The sequence below is a fragment of the Scardinius erythrophthalmus genome, assembly GCF_964197995.2.
Source record: "Scardinius erythrophthalmus genome assembly, chromosome: 6".
NCBI lineage: Eukaryota > Metazoa > Chordata > Actinopteri > Cypriniformes > Leuciscidae > Scardinius > Scardinius erythrophthalmus.
The window spans coordinates 39,482,803-39,501,348 of record NC_138226.1 but is presented as its reverse complement, the minus strand read 5'-3'; the positions used below and the strand labels follow the sequence as shown (position 1 = coordinate 39,501,348).

At 38.2% G+C, this 18,546-nt stretch overlaps 2 protein-coding genes across 2 annotated transcripts in view; both read left to right on the top strand.

Moving 5' to 3' along the window:
- Positions 1-1,401, top strand: part of atf2 (activating transcription factor 2) — a 47,006-nt gene extending 45,605 nt beyond the window's left edge. The window contains exon 12 of the mRNA XM_081369176.1: positions 1,024-1,401. Within this exon, the coding sequence (XP_081225302.1) occupies positions 1,024-1,262 (239 nt within the window). The 3' untranslated portion in view covers positions 1,263-1,401. The remainder of the gene's footprint in view (positions 1-1,023) is intronic.
- Positions 1,402-10,819: 9,418 nt separating this feature from the next.
- chn1 (chimerin 1) overlaps positions 10,820-18,546 on the top strand; it is a 67,381-nt gene continuing 59,654 nt past the window's right edge. Inside the window, exon 1 of the mRNA XM_081368683.1 lies at positions 10,820-11,241. Coding sequence (XP_081224809.1) covers positions 11,223-11,241 — 19 coding nt within the window. The 5' untranslated portion in view covers positions 10,820-11,222. The remainder of the gene's footprint in view (positions 11,242-18,546) is intronic.

Below are 18,546 nucleotides of genomic sequence, written 5' to 3'. Positions count from 1 at the left end.
AATGACTATTGGGACTGTAATATTACATAACATTATAAAGAGAACAATACTGTAATAAAACATTGTGAATTATTTGGGTTTAGTTGCCGTGTCGCGTTGCTCCAGGAAGAGCGCGTCCACAACATGAGTAGTTCTGAATGAATGGCACGTAACTTAGTTCAAGTTCACTTGTGCATGAATTTGCGTCATTTTGTGCAGATATAATTTGTAATATTATGTTTATTTTAAATATATCTGATTAATCTCATATAGGATGCGTTTCTTTTAGATAAATAACGTGCTAGCAAAGTGCTCCAGTTTAACGGTTGCAGATTCATTCAGCGCGTGCAGTTGTTCCAGGAAGAGCGCGTCCACAACAGTCACACATTCTAGCGCATATGAGGCGGCGCTGGTGACGCGTTGTATTAGTAGTTATATTTGATTATTAAATAATTAATTTAATTATCAATCACATCGAAACATTTTACAATCCTACTAGCCCTTTATTTATATTTAAAGCCATTCTAATTGATTTGGTGAGGAACATTAGCATTTGCAGACCCTGTCATGCTGTTGGCCACATGCCACTGCAGTTGATGCATATCGCAGTGTTAAGGCTAACGATTAATCGATTAATTGATCGTTAATTTAAACGACGATCGATCATGGGAATTTGTGAAAATTGACATCCCTAATATACATACTTTTTTTTATCTTCTTTATCACGTCTGGTTCATTCATCATACTGGCAGGTCCATCAAGCACTTTGCATTGTGGGACACTTTGCTCTGGTTGTGTAGCTGCAAATGTATTTGGTCATCTGGGAATTCTGTGAAACATTTACATACTGTGCATGGTACATACACACAGCATTATTATTAGTGTGATTTCCCCCACACACACACTCACACACACATAAATAGCAAACACTATTCAATAGACAACAAAAAAAGCTGCAGTGTGTGTGTAAGCGGTTAAGATCTGCTGCTGCCGGTGTTGTTGCGTCTCCGTCTCTGATGTGATCCATGTCTGTGTGTGTCTCAGAGCTGGAGAAGGAGGACAGCGGCGGGGAGATGTCTGTTCCCAGCAGCCCTCAGAACGAGGCCATCCAGCACAGCTCCATCAGCACATCCAACGGCATCAGCTCGTCCACGGCTCTGGGACCCGGACCCGGACCCGGACCCGCTCTGGGCCCGCCGGCAGAACACAGCACAGAGGAGGACGAGGAGGAGGACGAGGAGGAGGAGGAGTCTTCCTCACACGCACAGTCTTCTGGGAGCTGATCAGGCCTCCGATCGCTCCGTCCTGGCAGCCATGTTGAAATGAGCCTCCGTTTTCATTTCAGCTCTTTTCAATCCAGCGCATTTTTACAAAGAGTGAGTACAGAAAGCCCTGGGGAGGCTATGCAGAAACTCAACTGATCGTTTTATGTTTTTTTTTAATTGTGGTGTATTTATTGAGTTAAATGCAGTGTGTTTTGCAAGGATCAAGATTCACGATAGCCCAAATGTGTCCAGGTTCATAGTGAAAGGAAATGGACTTACTGAAGCACTATCAGAGGCGTAAAGTTAGAAGAACTGACCACTTTAATTTCATTTTTACAAAGAGTGAGTACGGTAGTTGGGAAAGCCCTTGTGAGGCTACGCAGAAAACTGTACTGATTGTTTTATGTTTTTTTTTTTTTTCATTTGTGCTGTATTTATTGAGTTAAACTCAGATTGTGTTGGAAGGATCCAGACGGAATGATTCACGACAGCCCAAATGTGTCCGGATTCATAATCCACGTTTCCACCGCAGGAACTTTGGGCTGGTACTCGATGCGTTTCCACTGCAGGAACCAGAGTCTAAATGAAGTTCCTGGTCAAAATTTCCCCATCCGAAAGTCCCTGCTTGTGACTTTTTCAAAGTTCAGGAACGTTCAGGGGTGGGACTTGGGCGCTGGACATGCTGATTGGTTGAGTTCAAGCCGCATTTTGATTGGTCGACTCTTTTATTCAAAACTCAAAATTTTAGTTCATCCACCATTTTTAAAAGTCTGTTGCGGTGCGTGCAGGAACAGTTGTCTCTATTCGAATCAACAATGGAGTTTAAAATATACACAGATGGACTGACGACGAGGTTCAGGCTTTATTAAGCTTAAATTTCGAGGATGAAATCCAGCGGGAACTGTAAAGTAGCGCGCATTGCCTGATCTTCACGTTACTTTAGGCCGCGGTGGAAACGCAGACAGCAAAAGTTCCTGGGACAAATTGTTCGGGGTAATTTGGGTGTAATCGCGGCTATAGTGAAAGGAAATGCACTATCAGAGGCGTAAAGCTGGAAGAACTGGCCACTTTAATTTCTTTGCCTTTTATATTTTGCACATATGGAGAGTGGAGTTTTTTTAATGCTCATTGTTTTAAGTGCTGCGGTTCCAGCAGATTTGAGCTGTAGCTTTAAATCAAATCTTCAACTGATTGTCCGTCTTCTAGAAATAGTGACGTGTTGTTGTGTGAATGTTTCAGGTGTTTTTGGCATGTTAAAGGAAGTCTTTCTGACGTGAACGATTGTTCCCTGGGCAGTGATTGTAGGAGAGCATTCTTCACAATGCAGGTTATTCATTTCTAATTGAAATTACAAGTTTCTTTTGCAATTAAAATTTAATTAGTTACATTTTAGGGGAATTTAGTGACATAGACTTTCCATGGGCTTATTTTGATAAGAAGCTTAATGCTTTTTTATAAGATCCCCCTGGCTTATTTATAAAGTGGCTGACATTGTATTTGTGGTGTCCGACTTTTAGAAACATATTGAGAAAAGTCCTTAGTTCATTCACTTAAGTTGTCTTTCTGATTACAGTGTAATTAAGGAAGCATTGTATATGCCATTATGATGAAATCATTGTGTGTCTTGGGATCATGACAAAAAAATAATAATAATGTTTTAAAAATCACCTTTAACTAAGGCTTTATTTTCCAACCTGTGTAAATGTTTTAAGCAATTCTGTCTTTTTGACTCGACAACTGAAAATAAACCGGAGCTGCTCTTCAAAAGAAACAATAACAGATATAAAACTCTCTAGTCTTTAAGTTCAACTATTAACTTAAGTTATGCTTAGTGACAATTACTAAGTAAGGAATAGATGAAGTCTTTCATTATTATTATTATCTCTTTGCGTCCTCTTCTCTCTTTAAAATCTATTGGCTTACTACTGTGTAGTTCTACAAGCATTCTGCTCTGCTTTTAAGTAACTTGATTTTTGTTTCTAAGGTACATTTGTACGACACTTGTTACGTGCTTACATGCATGACTGGATTCTCTAAGAGAATTAGACCAATGTTTTTCAACCATGTCTCTGTTGGGTTGTTGCAGTTCAACATCTTGTTACTCTTAGATTTTCAGCCAGGAAATGGCAGCTTTACAATGGGGGGGTTTTGTTCTTATTTACTGGGTCCACTTTGGAAAAAGGATGTGATAATTATTGTGTTTGCGGTCAACTTGTAACTTGTGAAAGTTATGTATAAATTATAATAAATTAATAAAATGTTGTAATAAATCTTTTATTAGCTCTTTAAAGCCATTCAAAGCCTCAGTCATTATAAAGATTGTCATTGAATGAAACAATGTTTTTTTTATTGTCTTGTATCTAGTTTTTATTTTATTTATTTATTTTTTGTATGATGTATGTATGATATTTTGCTTTGTAAACTCTGCCATCTTGTGGAGAAACCTGGAAAATTCAACTCAACATGATATTGTCACAGCATGGCACAACATCAACAATCAGGTATGTTGAAGTAGTTGTTCCACAGAGTGGGAAAAAGGGAATGTCATCCCAGTAATCATGACAATTCCTAAACTGTATGGCAGCCTGAGTTCTCATTCTTCAAAATACAGTAAATAAGAAAAGAAAAAAAAACATATTAACTGCTCAACAACAGGTATAAAAAGCCCTACTAATGAAACAAACCTACATTAACAACGATGCTGGAAAGATATGCATAGTGCTTGCTATGCGATTCATAAATCTGAACGTAACGCATAGATAAACATTACCAATGTTACAACTTAGCATATTTAAAGTGTACGCACTATCCAAAAAGTACAAAATTGTAAAATGGCACGACTCCTTTAAAAGAAAAGGATTCATACACAGCAGAGGAGCTGATATTAAAGGCCCTGTCCCAAACGGCACACTTCATGTGCACTTGTGGACTTACAATGGCCACATTAAAGCAACACTAAGGAACTCGTCCTCTTCGGTCGCCCTACAGGTTGGAAGCGGAATTGTTCATTACCGCTGTCGTAAATAATTTAGCCTACCGTCGCACGCACGCTCGCTGTTTATCCAGCACTGGCTTTGGGATGAACGATGTCCACAGACAAGGTGGTAGAGTATGTTGCATGATTTAATTAAAGTATGATGTATTGCGACATCAGAAACAAAGAAAAACTAAATAATGACTATTGTAACGCTTGACGTAAAGCAAGTCAAATTTGTAGTTTTCTTATGTCTCATTCGAACTACAGAAATGCTACCCGGTTTGGCAAACTTGCATAGTGTGGTTATAGCAGATATAGGGCTGCAAAGCGAATCCAGAAGTGCCTTTCACCCTGTTACGACTTGATGAACTATTGATACGATTTTGGAAACATTATTTTAAGGTAAAAATGTTCCTTGGTGTTGCTTTAAAGGGTTAGTTCACCCAAAAATGAAAATTCTGTCAGTAATTACTCTCCCTCATGTTGTTCCAACCCCGTAAGACTTTCGTTCATCTTCGGAACACAAATTAAGATATTTTTGATGAAATCTGAGTGCTGTCTCACTCCTCCATAGGCTTCTATGTTATTGTATTCTGCCAGCCCAGAAAAGTTAGTCAAGGCATCATTAAAATAGTCCAAGTGACTACAGTGGCTCAACCTTAAGTTTATCAAGCGACGAGAATCTTTTTGTGCGAAAAACACAAAAATAACGACTTTATTCAACTGTTGATTTTCCTCTGAGTGAGTTCACGAGAGACACGACGCAGAACCGAGAAGATGACGCTCACGATCGTTTGATGGGAAAGTGTGAAAGGTAAGCCATTCATTTTGGGGCATTGGTGAGACACGTTTTCTCGTTGGTTTCTCACGATTCGGACATCCAGGAAATGCACACGTTAGATCCATTTTAAACACTACATGGAGACCCATCCACGCCATCTTCTCAGTTCTCGCGCAAATATCCAATAGTTTGGATGTGGATTCAACCCCAGGATCTCAGGTTGTTTTGGGTTAATCCTTCTCTTCTGGCCATAAAGTTCATAAACTGAAAAAAGAAAAGAAAAAAAGTTTTCACTTTATTATGATGGTCCTTTAAACACATTCTGATGACTATAAGTAATGTTGCCCTACATGTCTACTAACTCTCATTAGACTGTCAGTAGAGTATTAGTAGACTGGTAGGGTTAGGGTTAGAATAAGTTGACATGTAGTTGCAGAGTTACTTATAGTCAGTAGAAAGTCTGTTTGAGGAGCATCACAATAACGAGTTAGCAGATATTAAGCAGACCATCTACTAATGAGAGCTAGTTGACATGTAGGTCCAAAGTTCCTCACAGTCAACAGAATGTTCAGAAGGGACCATCAATATAAAGTGTTAGCCCAAAAAAGAAATCACAACCTTTTGGTCGGTCATTTTTTTATTTATGCTTATGAGCATGCTTCGCCTCTAGGCATCAAGTACACTATACTGGGTGCATGGTTTCTTTTTAGGCGTTAGCTAAAAGGTGCGCCCTAATGAGATTTTGTGCTGCGGCAGGCTGGTCCTTTTCTTACACGCTCATTGATTTTATAATTTGGACAAAGAAAGATACTTCAGGAACCTTTAACAGGTTAACAGGTTGACATAATTTGCTGAATATCATCCAGTCTTCAAGATTCAGGCATTCTCTGTGAAAGAAGATAAAGAAAATTCTGTATGGTTTTATAATCAAATTAACTTCCTTTTTAGCCTTTTGAATTGTGCAGAATCTCTGTGCCCTTTAAGTCTTTAAATTCAGTTTACCTGTGGGACGTGCAGTATGCTTCATCCTTGGGTAGTGGGGCCTACTCCACCTGGTTGATATGCCTAATACTGTATATGTTTGTGTTTGGCAGGCTGGCCCTTTCCACCCACATTCATGGGTTTTTATTGTTGAACTGGATTGTCCCAAGGCTTAGACTCATTTGGGCTAATCCATTCCTTAGACCAAAGGGTTTGTGCTTGGGCATACGTCACCTTCAACCTTGGTCAGGCTTTTTTTTCCCAGTATGGCGATGTGGGTATTAATGTTCCTATAGCATCAACGTCATGACGCAGTGTTCAGTTCCACTCGAAAGGGAACGTCTCAGGTTATGTAACCCTGTCTCTGAGAGGGGAACGAGACACTGCGTCGCTCGGCCATAGATCACGCAATGCCTGAAAACATCCTTCAGGAAATTAGAATCTGGTGACGTGCATCTATGGTCCCGGCGATGCAAACAGCTACCGGTCAAAAGTTTTAGATCGGTAAGATTTTTAATGTTTTTAAAAGAAGTCTCTTCTGCTCACCAAGGCTGCATTTATTTGATTAAAAATACAAACAAAAACAGTAATATTGTGAAATATTATTTCAATTTAAAACAGCTGTTTTCTATGTGGATATATAGTAAAGTGTAATTTATTCCTGTGATCAAAGCTGTATTTTCAGCATCATTACTCCAGTCTTCAGTAAATCTAATGTAAGTAATGTAATGTAATGTAGTAAGTCTACATGATCCTTCAGAAATCATTATAATATGATGATTTGATGCTCAAGAAACATTTATGATTATTATCAGTGTTGAAAACAGTTTTTTACATTTTTATTTCATGATGCTATGATGAATAGAAAGTTCAAAAGAACAGCATTTATCTGAAATCTAAAGCTTTTGTAACATTAAACACTACCCTTCAAAAGTTTGGGGTCAGTAAGAATTTTAATTTTATTTTTGGGGGAAATAAATAAAATAAATCAATACTTTTATTCATCAAGGATGAGTTAAACTGATAAAAAGTTATATTAAAGACATTTATAATGTTCGAAAATAGTCTATTTTAAATAAATGCTGTTCTTTTGAACTTTCTATTCATCAACGAATTTTGAAAAAAAAATTGTACATTGTTTTCAACATTGAAAATAATAATGAATGTTTTTTAGCATAAAATCATCATATTAGAATGATTTCTGAAGGATCATGTGACACTGAAGACTGGAGTAATGATGCTGAAAATTCAGCTTTCATCTGAGGAATAAATTAAATTTTAAAATATATTAAAATAGAAAACAAACCAATTCAAAAGAGCGATTCTTTGTCAGATCAGACATTTTTAGTCAGAAGTGAAGCTGCTCCCCCTTCTGTTTTTCCTGGTATTGTTGTATTAGCAGCCTCGGAGAAGCTCATCCCGCACCTCACTGGGTGTGTTAACTATTGCTCACACATCATATTGTTTTCTCAAGCATGAGCTTTATCCTGACAAGACTGAGAGGAAATAAACAGAGTGTGGATGTACTGACCTTTCAGTGTTTCTGGACGAGTGCGTCTACAGTTTGTTGAGAATGCCAGCACTGCCCAGTCACTGTTGTACATGTCACACCAAATTATTTTAGCTGAGTCACCGGCACCTTTATATTTACCACAGTATTGCTTTTTGACTCATTTTAAACTGAATAATTAAAGGACATAAACTAGCAACACACCTGTTAAAAATTGCATTGTGTATTCTAATGGCATTAATGAGATATAGTTTCTCAACCTTTAGGATGTGATTTCTAACTATTCATTTCTTTTGAAAAATACATAATTATTTAACATCAGGTAAATTAAATTCTTAATTCTTAACATAAAACCAAGACATTTCCAAAAGATCCAGAATCTTTGGTCAAAAATAACCGTTACTTCAGTGTCGTACTACACACACGACACGCCTCACACCTCTTTTTAGTCTTCTCGTACTCAATAGACTCTTTAGGATATTTACTTTTATTCAACGGCAGGAAACGAGAGCCGAACAATAAATGCAGTGTCAGGGGCTCAAGTCCTCTGAGCACAACCACTGGGTGGCTATTGTCCGAACTTCCTGTTAAAGTGTGTATAACGCACACTTAAACTTCTGTCAGTTCAGGGCGACACGGCCATCTGGGAAACATATTGCAGAGTTTGTTTTTAACCAATGCAAGGTTCAAGCCTGAGCAGAGCTTCAAAGGCTTTGCATTGCAGCATATAGTGATATTATTTTGTTGTATTGTTTGGGAAAAAGTTCTAAGAGTACTTGGTATACTATTTTATAAAAGTGTTCTGTCAAAATTGTGTCACATATAAACCAAATAGACATATGAGTTAAGCTTATATCTGCATGCCTCATATTAAAGGCACAATATGTAACTTTTTTGCTTTTAAAAATAGCAAAAATCACTATATCTATGTTATATATTTTTTTTAGTTGTGTACTTACATTATCCCGACTGTTTCCAACAACTTTCAAACCAGGAGAAATTTGTCATTTAAATTCGAGAAAAGTCCCGTTTCTTTATTTCTGTTTTGTCGCCGCCAATGCCGTCATATCCGCTTCTCCCTGGTTTCCGCTCGTACTGCCATAGCAACCAGAGCTATGAACCAGAGCCCTCTGATAACTAAGGCGACAGACCTGGACAACTGTGTAGTTCGTACTGTCTATTTGCGCGCTGTTGTTGTTTCGTTCAAACATTATGGACCATGGCAAGCAGACTTTGGATAAATAAAGGAGAACTAAAACGAGAATCAATATCAGCGCGGTGTTTTCGAGATGCCGAGAGCTCCCATAGACAGTATATAAACGAGAGCTCCACGTCCGAGACTTCGACCGCTCCTACATGTACTTTATTAAACAGGTGAGCACATTTACATAAAACTAATCAATGTTATATAGTTCAACAATGATAAAATGTTAGAATATGATCTGTATGTTATTCTAATGTTGATCTAGCTTACTGCTAGTCTCATACAGACAGACTAACACATACATTTCAACACACTCAAATGCAGTTTAGTGTGATAGTGTAATGTTAGACCAAGTGAAACAGCGCTGCGTTACCTCACAAGTTTAATTTGTCTAATAAACTGACCTGTGAGTAGTAATTCTGCGTGTAGTTCGGTAGAATGAAATGTCCATATTCCTTTTATATCCGTAGGACTCGCGTCGCGTGTGGAGCTGATAGCTGTCTCTTAGCAATCCCGAACTGCTTCATATCACAGTCATGATAAAAACATCGATGTATTCAGTCATCCATAAACATTATTAGATCGGTCAGCTTGACGTTGACGACAAGATCCATAATTCTTAGCAAATGTTGCATCATCAAACTACGCCTTTGTTATTTTTAAAGAGGTTAGTGACCCCTAGCGGCGAAAAAAATTACATATTGTACGTTTAAAGGTATAGCGGAGGATCTTTCCAAATTTTAGATAAGACCCGCCCTCTCCACTTTTTGAAAAGTTTGATTGATTCACCAGAATGATTGACAATTAGGAGGACCAATAGTTTAGGTTACCCACCAGGAAGTAAAACATCCTCCGCTATACCTTTAAGTATTTGCAATTTGTGGCATCCAGTGCCAGTGTTTCTTACACTGCTTTTTAACTGTGGCACACCAGTACTGCTGAATGTACAACACGATACAAAAATAAGTGATTTTTTTGTCACTGAATGTGATATGATAATGAAAGACAGGGTGCCACAAAAAATGGCAAGAAAAAGAGAGTGTATAACACAAACAAATTGATAATAATAGAGCAGTGTCAGTGTCAGAATCACAAACAAATTACTTTTTTAAACAGGTTTTTAAAAGAAAAGATATCTGAACGATATTCGACAAAAGTGCACACACTTACACCCCAAAAGTTATTGTGTAGTTACTTTAAAAAAATAAACATAATATAATTTTCGATATGGGTGTGATTTATAGAGTAAAACATTCAAGTATCTTTATGTTTAACGCAAGCCTTAGTTCACTCATAAATTGAAAACCCCCAGATATAAAAACTCTTGAGGAACCCAGGGGCGAATTACTCTTCCAGGTTATGACGTCATCCCTGCAAACATCAATAATAATAATAATGCGTTTATTTTATATAGCGCCTTTCAGGAAACTCAAGGTCGCTTTACAATAAAGTACAAATATAGAAACAAGACATAAAACAATACAAATAAACCGAGATGTATAACATAATAGATAGTGGTACATAAACATAGAAATCAGATCATAAAGTCAGGGGTCAGGGAAACAAGTACTAAAGTCTTCAGAAGAGCAAATTCAATTCAACAGCAATGCTAAATATTCAACAAAATCAGAAGCAGCTAATCCAGATATAATTTGTTCGCCATTTTGTACTAAATTTAGCAATATGGAATGAAATAATGACTTCGTGAGCAATGAATCATCCATCCATTTTCCAAATCCAAACCGCTTGTCCTATGTTAGCATGCAGGAATGCTTGAGCCTGTCCCAACACCTTGGGCTGAAGGCAGGGAAACTGCTTGGACTTGTGGCCAGTACATCACAGGGCTCACACACACACACACGCACACACACAGACACATTGGCCAATTTAGGGTCTCCACCTATCCTGTTCACAATCTTTGGATTGTGGGGGAAACCGGAGCACCCAGAAGAAACCCACGCTAACATGGGTTAAACATGCAGACTCCACACAAAAGGCCTCCATGGCTCCTGGATTTTTTCCCATTTCAACTTTTCATTGTTAGTTCATTGCATCATCATGTCGTCATAGAGACGGGGTCTCCATGGTAACGCGCCATGAGGAGGCTGCAGTCCCTGAGGAAGAGCGCGCGTACGTGTGTGTGTGTGTGTGGATCTGGTCATGTGGTCTCACAAGATGGCGACTTCAGTGCTGGGATGTGAGGAGTGAATCAGACCTGCAGTAAAACACACAGCGCTCATCACAACTGCTGCTCACACACACCCGATCATCTGTCCTCACACAACACACTCATTCTCCAGTGCTCGCTGTTCAGTTGCTGTTGGATTCGCTGGGATTTAAAGTTTAGCTCGGGAACATCGCTTATGCAGGATTCCTAGATTGGACAATTCATCAAAGCCCCATCGCCCTAAGAATATAATCATATAATCAGATTCGTTCCTAGTGGAATAACTGTGGATGTGAGGATATAAGGCAGAGTGTGTGTGTGTTGTTCAAACCTTTGTCCATCTGGATCACTGACTGCAATGGCCATCCATGTGTTCGGTGAGTCGATCATATTTCATTGCCTTTTATTATAGTTTCTATGCCAACAGATCGCAGTGTGTAATGTGTGTGAAAGCAAACACACACATAGATTTGACAGATTTCCCTTTGGGCGTGTGATGATATCATATCGTTTTTTCAGTGGAGAGTAACAATAGTCACTGACCATCAGTGTTTTTATCTGCATTATTGCGTGTAGATGAACACAAGTCACAATGAGGTCATGTGGTCAAAATAAGTTTGACTTCACCCTGCAGTTTGTCATTGTTCTGATGTTACTGAAGGAGATCAGGTTATTCTCCTCTTTTGTTTGTCAGTATTTGCTTTGTTGAAGTAGTCGCAGGATCGTCCTTCATATAGCAACAGGTAAATACCATTGAACCAGGACGGAGAAACACATGTTGACATGTTCTCTGGCTCAATCTAAAATATTTTAAGCATAAATTAATATGCAAGATGTTTATGAGCTCATATTAATTATTGGACTATAGAATAAGTGCTTTATACATTTCATCAAAAATAATGTCACGGCAGGACCATTTCAAATGAACAAAAGGGGATTCAAATGAATGAAAAACCATGTAAATGCACACTTGATATACATTTTAACTTAAAACCTGAATTTGATATTCAGGATATGACCTCAAACACTTGTTGACATTATGGAGAAAAAAATATGTGTGCTCTTATCTTTGGATGAGGAAACATAGTTTTTCTATTAATATGTAATGCTGAATCATACACGCAGATTATCAGGTCTAGTGTGTGACTGTTAGAAGATAGTGTTAAAGGTTTAGTTCACACACACACACACACACACACACACACACACACACACACACACACACACACACACACACACACACACACACACACACACACACACACACACACACACACGCACAAAAAAAAAATCTCATAATTTACTTGCCCTCAAGTCATCCTGGTTCAACCATTGGTTCAAAGTGTTGGAAACGTATAGAATTTTTTTTCTTCTTTTTTTTTCCACAAATTTTGTATGTATGCAAATGATATAATATCCAAGGTACACATTTCTAGTAATTGTGCAGTTAATTATCACATTGTATTTTCAGAAAGTTTTGGAATATTTTTCCTCTCCCCAAATTTGTCACTACCGAAACACAATAAAAAGGCTTATATTGACCTATTAATATTTTGTTTACATCTACCTTATAAATATATTTTTTTGCTATTTAAAAAAAAGGTTTTCACATGTAAATAAAAAACAATTACAATTTAACAATATTTCATGTGTAATTTATAAGATTTGTAGTATTTTGAATCCAATCTTTCTTTGTAAAAGGCATTAAGCTAATCATACTGATTTCAAAGTAAAAGATTCATTAATTTGAATATACATTGAACCAAACACTATAATAACATCTTAGTTGATAATTCAGTATACTTTATTTTAGACAAAACGTGCATGTTTCGGTCGTGTCGACACATTTTCGGTAGTGACAGTAATGTTTTGATAGCGACCACATCACATTACAGAATTAAACTCGCATACTAAAACATACTAAGATACTAATGATTTGCAAAACTGTACAAAAACTTTGTTTATTTCCCCCAAATAAATGATTATGTGTTCCTTTTTTCACTCACTACTAAAACAATGATGGCATGTTTCGGTAGTGACAATTTAAGATACCTTTGAGCCTAGCTCAAAGATGATAACCAGCACAAGGTTTCCTAGCACAGTTCTGAACAGTTCTACACACAAAAACTAAATTTTATCGAATAACACAAAAAAAAACATGTCACAACCGAAACATCACCACATGTTTCGGTCAGGACTGTTTTGGTAGTGACAATTTTAGATACTTTTGAGCATAGATCAAAGATGATAGCCAGCACACGGTTACCTAGCTCAGTTCTGAACAGTTGTACACATAAAAACTACATTTTATGGAATTACATCCAAAAAAGTTTGCTTAGTTGCAGAAAAAAGGTGTTTGGTAGTGACGCCCCTTAAAGTTACACACAGACTTTCAGACTTTTGAACACATTTCCCTCAAAATGATGGTTCCCATCTATAATGAAAGAGAGGCACACAGGAATATTTCCTGATCAGAAATGTCGGGCTGTGGTTAAAATCAGTCTCAGCCAATGGACTATAACACACTGTTTCGGTAGTGACATGAAAATGCGGGACACTATTTTTTTTTACAAAGTTTCATGATTTAAAAATAAAACATTAAATCAATTTTTGTTTTGTTTTGTTTTTTTTACTTTACCGCTTAAAATAAATCAAAAGATATTTTTAAAAACAACAATGGAATTTAAAAAAAAAAATATTTCAATATCATTTTCACACGTTGAAATTTAGGGGTTAGGGTTCGGGACAGCCACATCCCAATTGAAAGTACCCAAAATTATGATTTTATATATATTAAGCTTACTTATATTTTAAATATTATTGTGGACACGTTTCAAATTTGGTTTTGGGTCAAAATTTATGAATATATAAAAAATGCTGTATGCTGGTCCCCAATCTTCTGTTCTAACCAACCACGAAGGATGCAGGGCTGCTGCCTCTCTCCAATGCTTTTTGCTTTAGCTCTTGAGCCGCTGGCCATAGCCATTAGAGCCAACCGCCAAATCTCCGGTATAAGGTGCTGCACATCCGAGTGCACCATCGGTCTGTACGCAGATGATATAATTCTGACCCTTTCAGATGTAAAAACATCCCTTTCACCCCTCCTTAATCTGATAGATGGCTTTAGACGACTCTCTGGATTTACTATAAACTGGGAGAAATCTGTTTTTATGCCTCTATCTAACGGTCTTGACTCCAGTTTTCTTCTCAATCTGCCCTTCAGAGTGTATGATAGATAAATGGAAACTTCTCCCCCTCTCATTGATTGGCCGTGTCAACATTGTTAAAATGGTCGTGCTCCCTAAATGTACTTATTTATTTCAGAATGTGCCCATCTTCCTCACTTCTTCCTTTTTCAAGACGTTAGACTCTGTTATCATGCCCTTCGTCTGGGCCTCCAAGCCCGCCCTTGTTTCAAAGGCCCACTTACAGAAGCCCACTGAGGAGAGTGGTTTAGGTCTGCCTGTCTTTCGGCATGACTACTGGGCCTGTAACGCCAGAGCATGGGTTTTCTGGAATCAGTCCACGGCTGGGGTTCAGAGGTGGGCGGACCCGGCCCTAGATGGCCTGAGATTGAGCTTAGTAATGCTGTGTCACTTACTGGTGCCTCCTTGTCAGCCATTCTATTCTCAAAACCTGATATTAAAATTAAATCGCTACGCAATAATTTCTTACTATGCAACTCGATTCAAATTTTAAAGCAAATCAAGGTAATTCTGATCCTCCCAGGAAAGTCAATTCATGCCCCCATAAGTCAGCAGAACCCCTGTTTCAAGCCTGGTTTGATGGATGCTGTTTTTATTCAATGGTCAAATAAAGGTTTAACAACAATCAGGGATCTCTGTAAGGGTTAATGCCCGACGGTTGCCTCCGCCTAAGTCCATTAATACCTGACAATGGACACCTCGAAGGACATTAACCCGCTTATACCATGGTCACTTGCCAAATAACACATTTTTAAAACATTAGTTTATATTTTAATTAGTTTTACAATCGAAATCTAAAGTTTTTACAAACAATATCTTGGTTTCCCTGGTTACACCTGACAGTTTATTTAGCAACCGGAGATATTCATAGTCTGCACGATTTATAGTCCGTATAGATACTTTGACTGCCTGTTGCTATGGTTACTCACAGCTGATGTAGCCAGCGCATTTATTTATTAATTTCGAACGTAAACAGTCAGTTTCACCAGAACTCCTTTACTAGGTGTCGTCTATCACTTTTTAATGGACACCCTGCAGCCAATCAGAATCGAGTATTCACCCAGACCATGGTGTAAGCATTGATAATCACTTTGCATCTTTTGCCCAGCTCCAGGCTAAGTTCAAACTCCCTACTAACCAATTTTTTCGTTATCTACAAATTAGGAATTTTGTCAAGCATACTTCTTCTCTTCTAGATGCGACCCCAATGCAACATGACTTTTTTGATATTATGACCAGCCCTCCCACCTCCAAACATTTGATCTCTTGGTTTGTTAATCTCTTCGTTGTGGCACCCCCCTCTCTCCATATTAAAGAGGCGTGGATCAAGGACGTATATGACGAGCTATGGGCGATAGGGTTAAACAGGATAAAATCATGCTCTGTGTAAGGGTTAATGCCCGACGAGACGTCCATTGAAGTCCATTAATACCTGACAATGGACACCTCGAAGGGCATTAACCCGCTTATACCATGGTCACTTGCCAAATAACACATTTTTAAAACATTAGTTTATATTTTAATAGGCTCTATGCACGATCGCTACCACGTTTTGTCTCAGCCCGCCCAGTTACATCCGGTGCTGCGTCAGAAGCAGTTTTTGCATTCGGTGGAGATAATGGCAAATTACACTCGCTGTTTACAAGAACTTCCAGCGGTTAACGTGAATGATGTTAACAATATTGTGAGGCAGTTAACTGTCACACATATGAGTAAGAAAGAGAAGTTCTTTAAATTATAAATTTTGAGCTACATCAACAAATTTGAGGGTGAGTATTCTCTCATATCACGCGGAATCCAACTAGCGAATCAGTTTCTAAAATTGTTGTCTCCGTTTCTGAGAAAATGAATTTTATTAAAGTTTTGCTGCTATACACTTAGCTATTGAGAATGAGGAGATGTCGTCACGACACAGCGCCCCGCCCCCAGAGACCGCGTCTCCTCCCCTTTCCGCCATTTTGGGAGGATACCGCGGCAGCACCGTGCATTGTTTGTATTGGTAGTAGAGTTGTCGCACTATTTTAGAATGCCTGGAAAACACTGCTGTGTAAAAAAACTGCTCCAGTGTCTCACACGATTGTCGTGGAAACCGTAGGAACCATTTGTTACAGTTTTTTCGTTATAGCTGATGCCAAAAAACAAGTAATTAGCTATTTCCATATAAGTGCAAGGTGGTAAAGAGTCTAGGTCTCTGTTCCATTCAGCTGCAGGCAGCTCGTATGAGTCGACGTTTTTAATATCAGCCAGCTTCTCTAAATACCTCTGTTTGACATTGGTAGTAAGTATCTCCCTGTAAGGACCCTTTTCTTTTGCCACATTCTTATCCATTTCTTCTTAATTTTCTCATAATTTCTATCCGTATATCCGTTACAATTTGTATCCGTCTCTGTATCGCTCTTACACTGTTGCCCCTAGCAACCGATAGCGTATCCTCCCAAAATGGTGGGTGGGCTCAATTCGTCACGTGACAGCAAGCTACCGTGACGCATGTCCTCATTCTCAATAGAACGCGCTATGCGGAAGTAAAGACGCCGGCTGAGATCCTACCGGAAATACGTCAGCAGCGTTCGTGCATAGAGCCTATTAGTTTTACAATCGAAATCTAAAGTTTTACAAACAATAACTTGGTTTCCCTGGTTACGCCTGACGGTTTATTTACTAGGTGTCCTCTATCACTTTTTAACGGACACCCTGCAGCCAATCAGAATCGAGTATTCACCCAGACCATGGTATAATAATGCTCGACTTCAGCTTATTCAGTTTAAAGTAGTTCATTGCACTATTCCAAGACGAGACTGAACACATTTTTTCCTGCTGGTTCCCCAACTTGTGATAAATGCAAATCAGTTGAGGGAACTCTTGGGCATCTGCTCTAAGCTCACAAGATTCTGGGTTGACATTTTCAGTTTGTACAGTGCTGTTTATTATAGACAACTGGTTCCTGACTGTCTCTTAGTGATACTGGGCTGCTCCAACGGTTCTTTGGCTCTTCCATCCGCTTTACAACAAGCCCTCATGTTTGGTATGACCATTTATTACGGGTTATCCTAAAGGAGTGGAAGTCAGCATCCCCTCCTTGCTTCAAGAGGTGGCTTAATATGGTTTCCTGTTTACACCTTGAAGAAATTCGGTTTTCTAACTCTCGAGATAAGTTCAAGAGGATCTGGGGCCCTTTCATAGAAGACATCAGGAAGGATAGATCACAAACTGGGACCTAAATAAATGCATTGTACTGTGTTTTTTGGGTAAAAAAAAAAATAATTTTTTAACTTTGGACAGTTATCCTTACTGAGACTTTGCCACTCCCCTCCGGCTCAGGCCTCCTTGACTCAGTCTGTGTGAGTGGACGTTTTGGGTCTTCTGTTCGGTGAATGGACACATATATTTATACTTTTTCCTTTCTATATAATGTATAGGCTAAGTGCTGGCTGTATGTGGTTTTTTTTGTGCCTCAATTGTCTGATTTACTGCCTTTTTTCGTATTATGTATGTAAAAAATCTGCAATATTAATATTTTTCTTCCACAAACGCATGGCTTTGCTTCAGAAGGCCTTTATTAACCCCCTGGAGTCGTATCGATTTCTTTTATGATGGATGGATGCACTTTTTGGGGGGTTTCAAAATCTAAGGTACCATTCACTCTCATTATAAAGCTTGGAAAAGAGCCAGGATATTTTTTATACTGGCTCTTCCAAATGCTTCAAACCTGGAAGTACCCTTTGTGATGAACATAATAGAATGTTTTTTTTTTTTTCTATTTTGGATGTTTCTGTGAAAGGAAGAGGAAGCTGTCAGAGGCTCTTTCCTTAGAGAGAGAGCGAGTGAGAGTGAGTTGTGGTCTTGTGGAGCAGTGAAGGGCCTCTCCTCTCCTCTATTGTTCATGAAGTGCTCACTGCAGGGTCTTTACACAGGGCTTCCTGCTCGTATTCAGTCATCTTATAATGAACACTCGGAAGAAGCATCTACATCTTACTGTCGGCTTAACTGCACATTCATTCAGAAACGCCACCAAAAATTGTATCCTGTGCAAAATATCCTGTATTTAAAAATAAGAAGTCTCTTCTGTTTATCACGGCTGCATTTAATTACTTGATGAAAAATACAGTAAAACTGTAATATTTTGAAATATTATTACAATTTAAAATAACTGTTTTCAATGTGAATATATAGTAAAGTGTAATTTATTCCTGTGATGAAAGCTGTATTTTCATCATCATTACTCCAGTCTTCAGAGTCACATGATCCTCCAGAAATCATCATCTGCGGTCGGTCTTAAAGTGACAGCAGCCAAATTTCCCTTCTCATTATTAATGCTAATCAAACAATAAGAGAAAATCTCTCACTGCTCGTCTTAATCGCTTTTGTAACTTTAGTAAGAATGAATGTATATTTAATTTATAACTATCCATTGTTTTTTTATATACATTTGATTACTTTATACATTTTATGCAGTATTTCTAATGGTTGTTTTTGAGG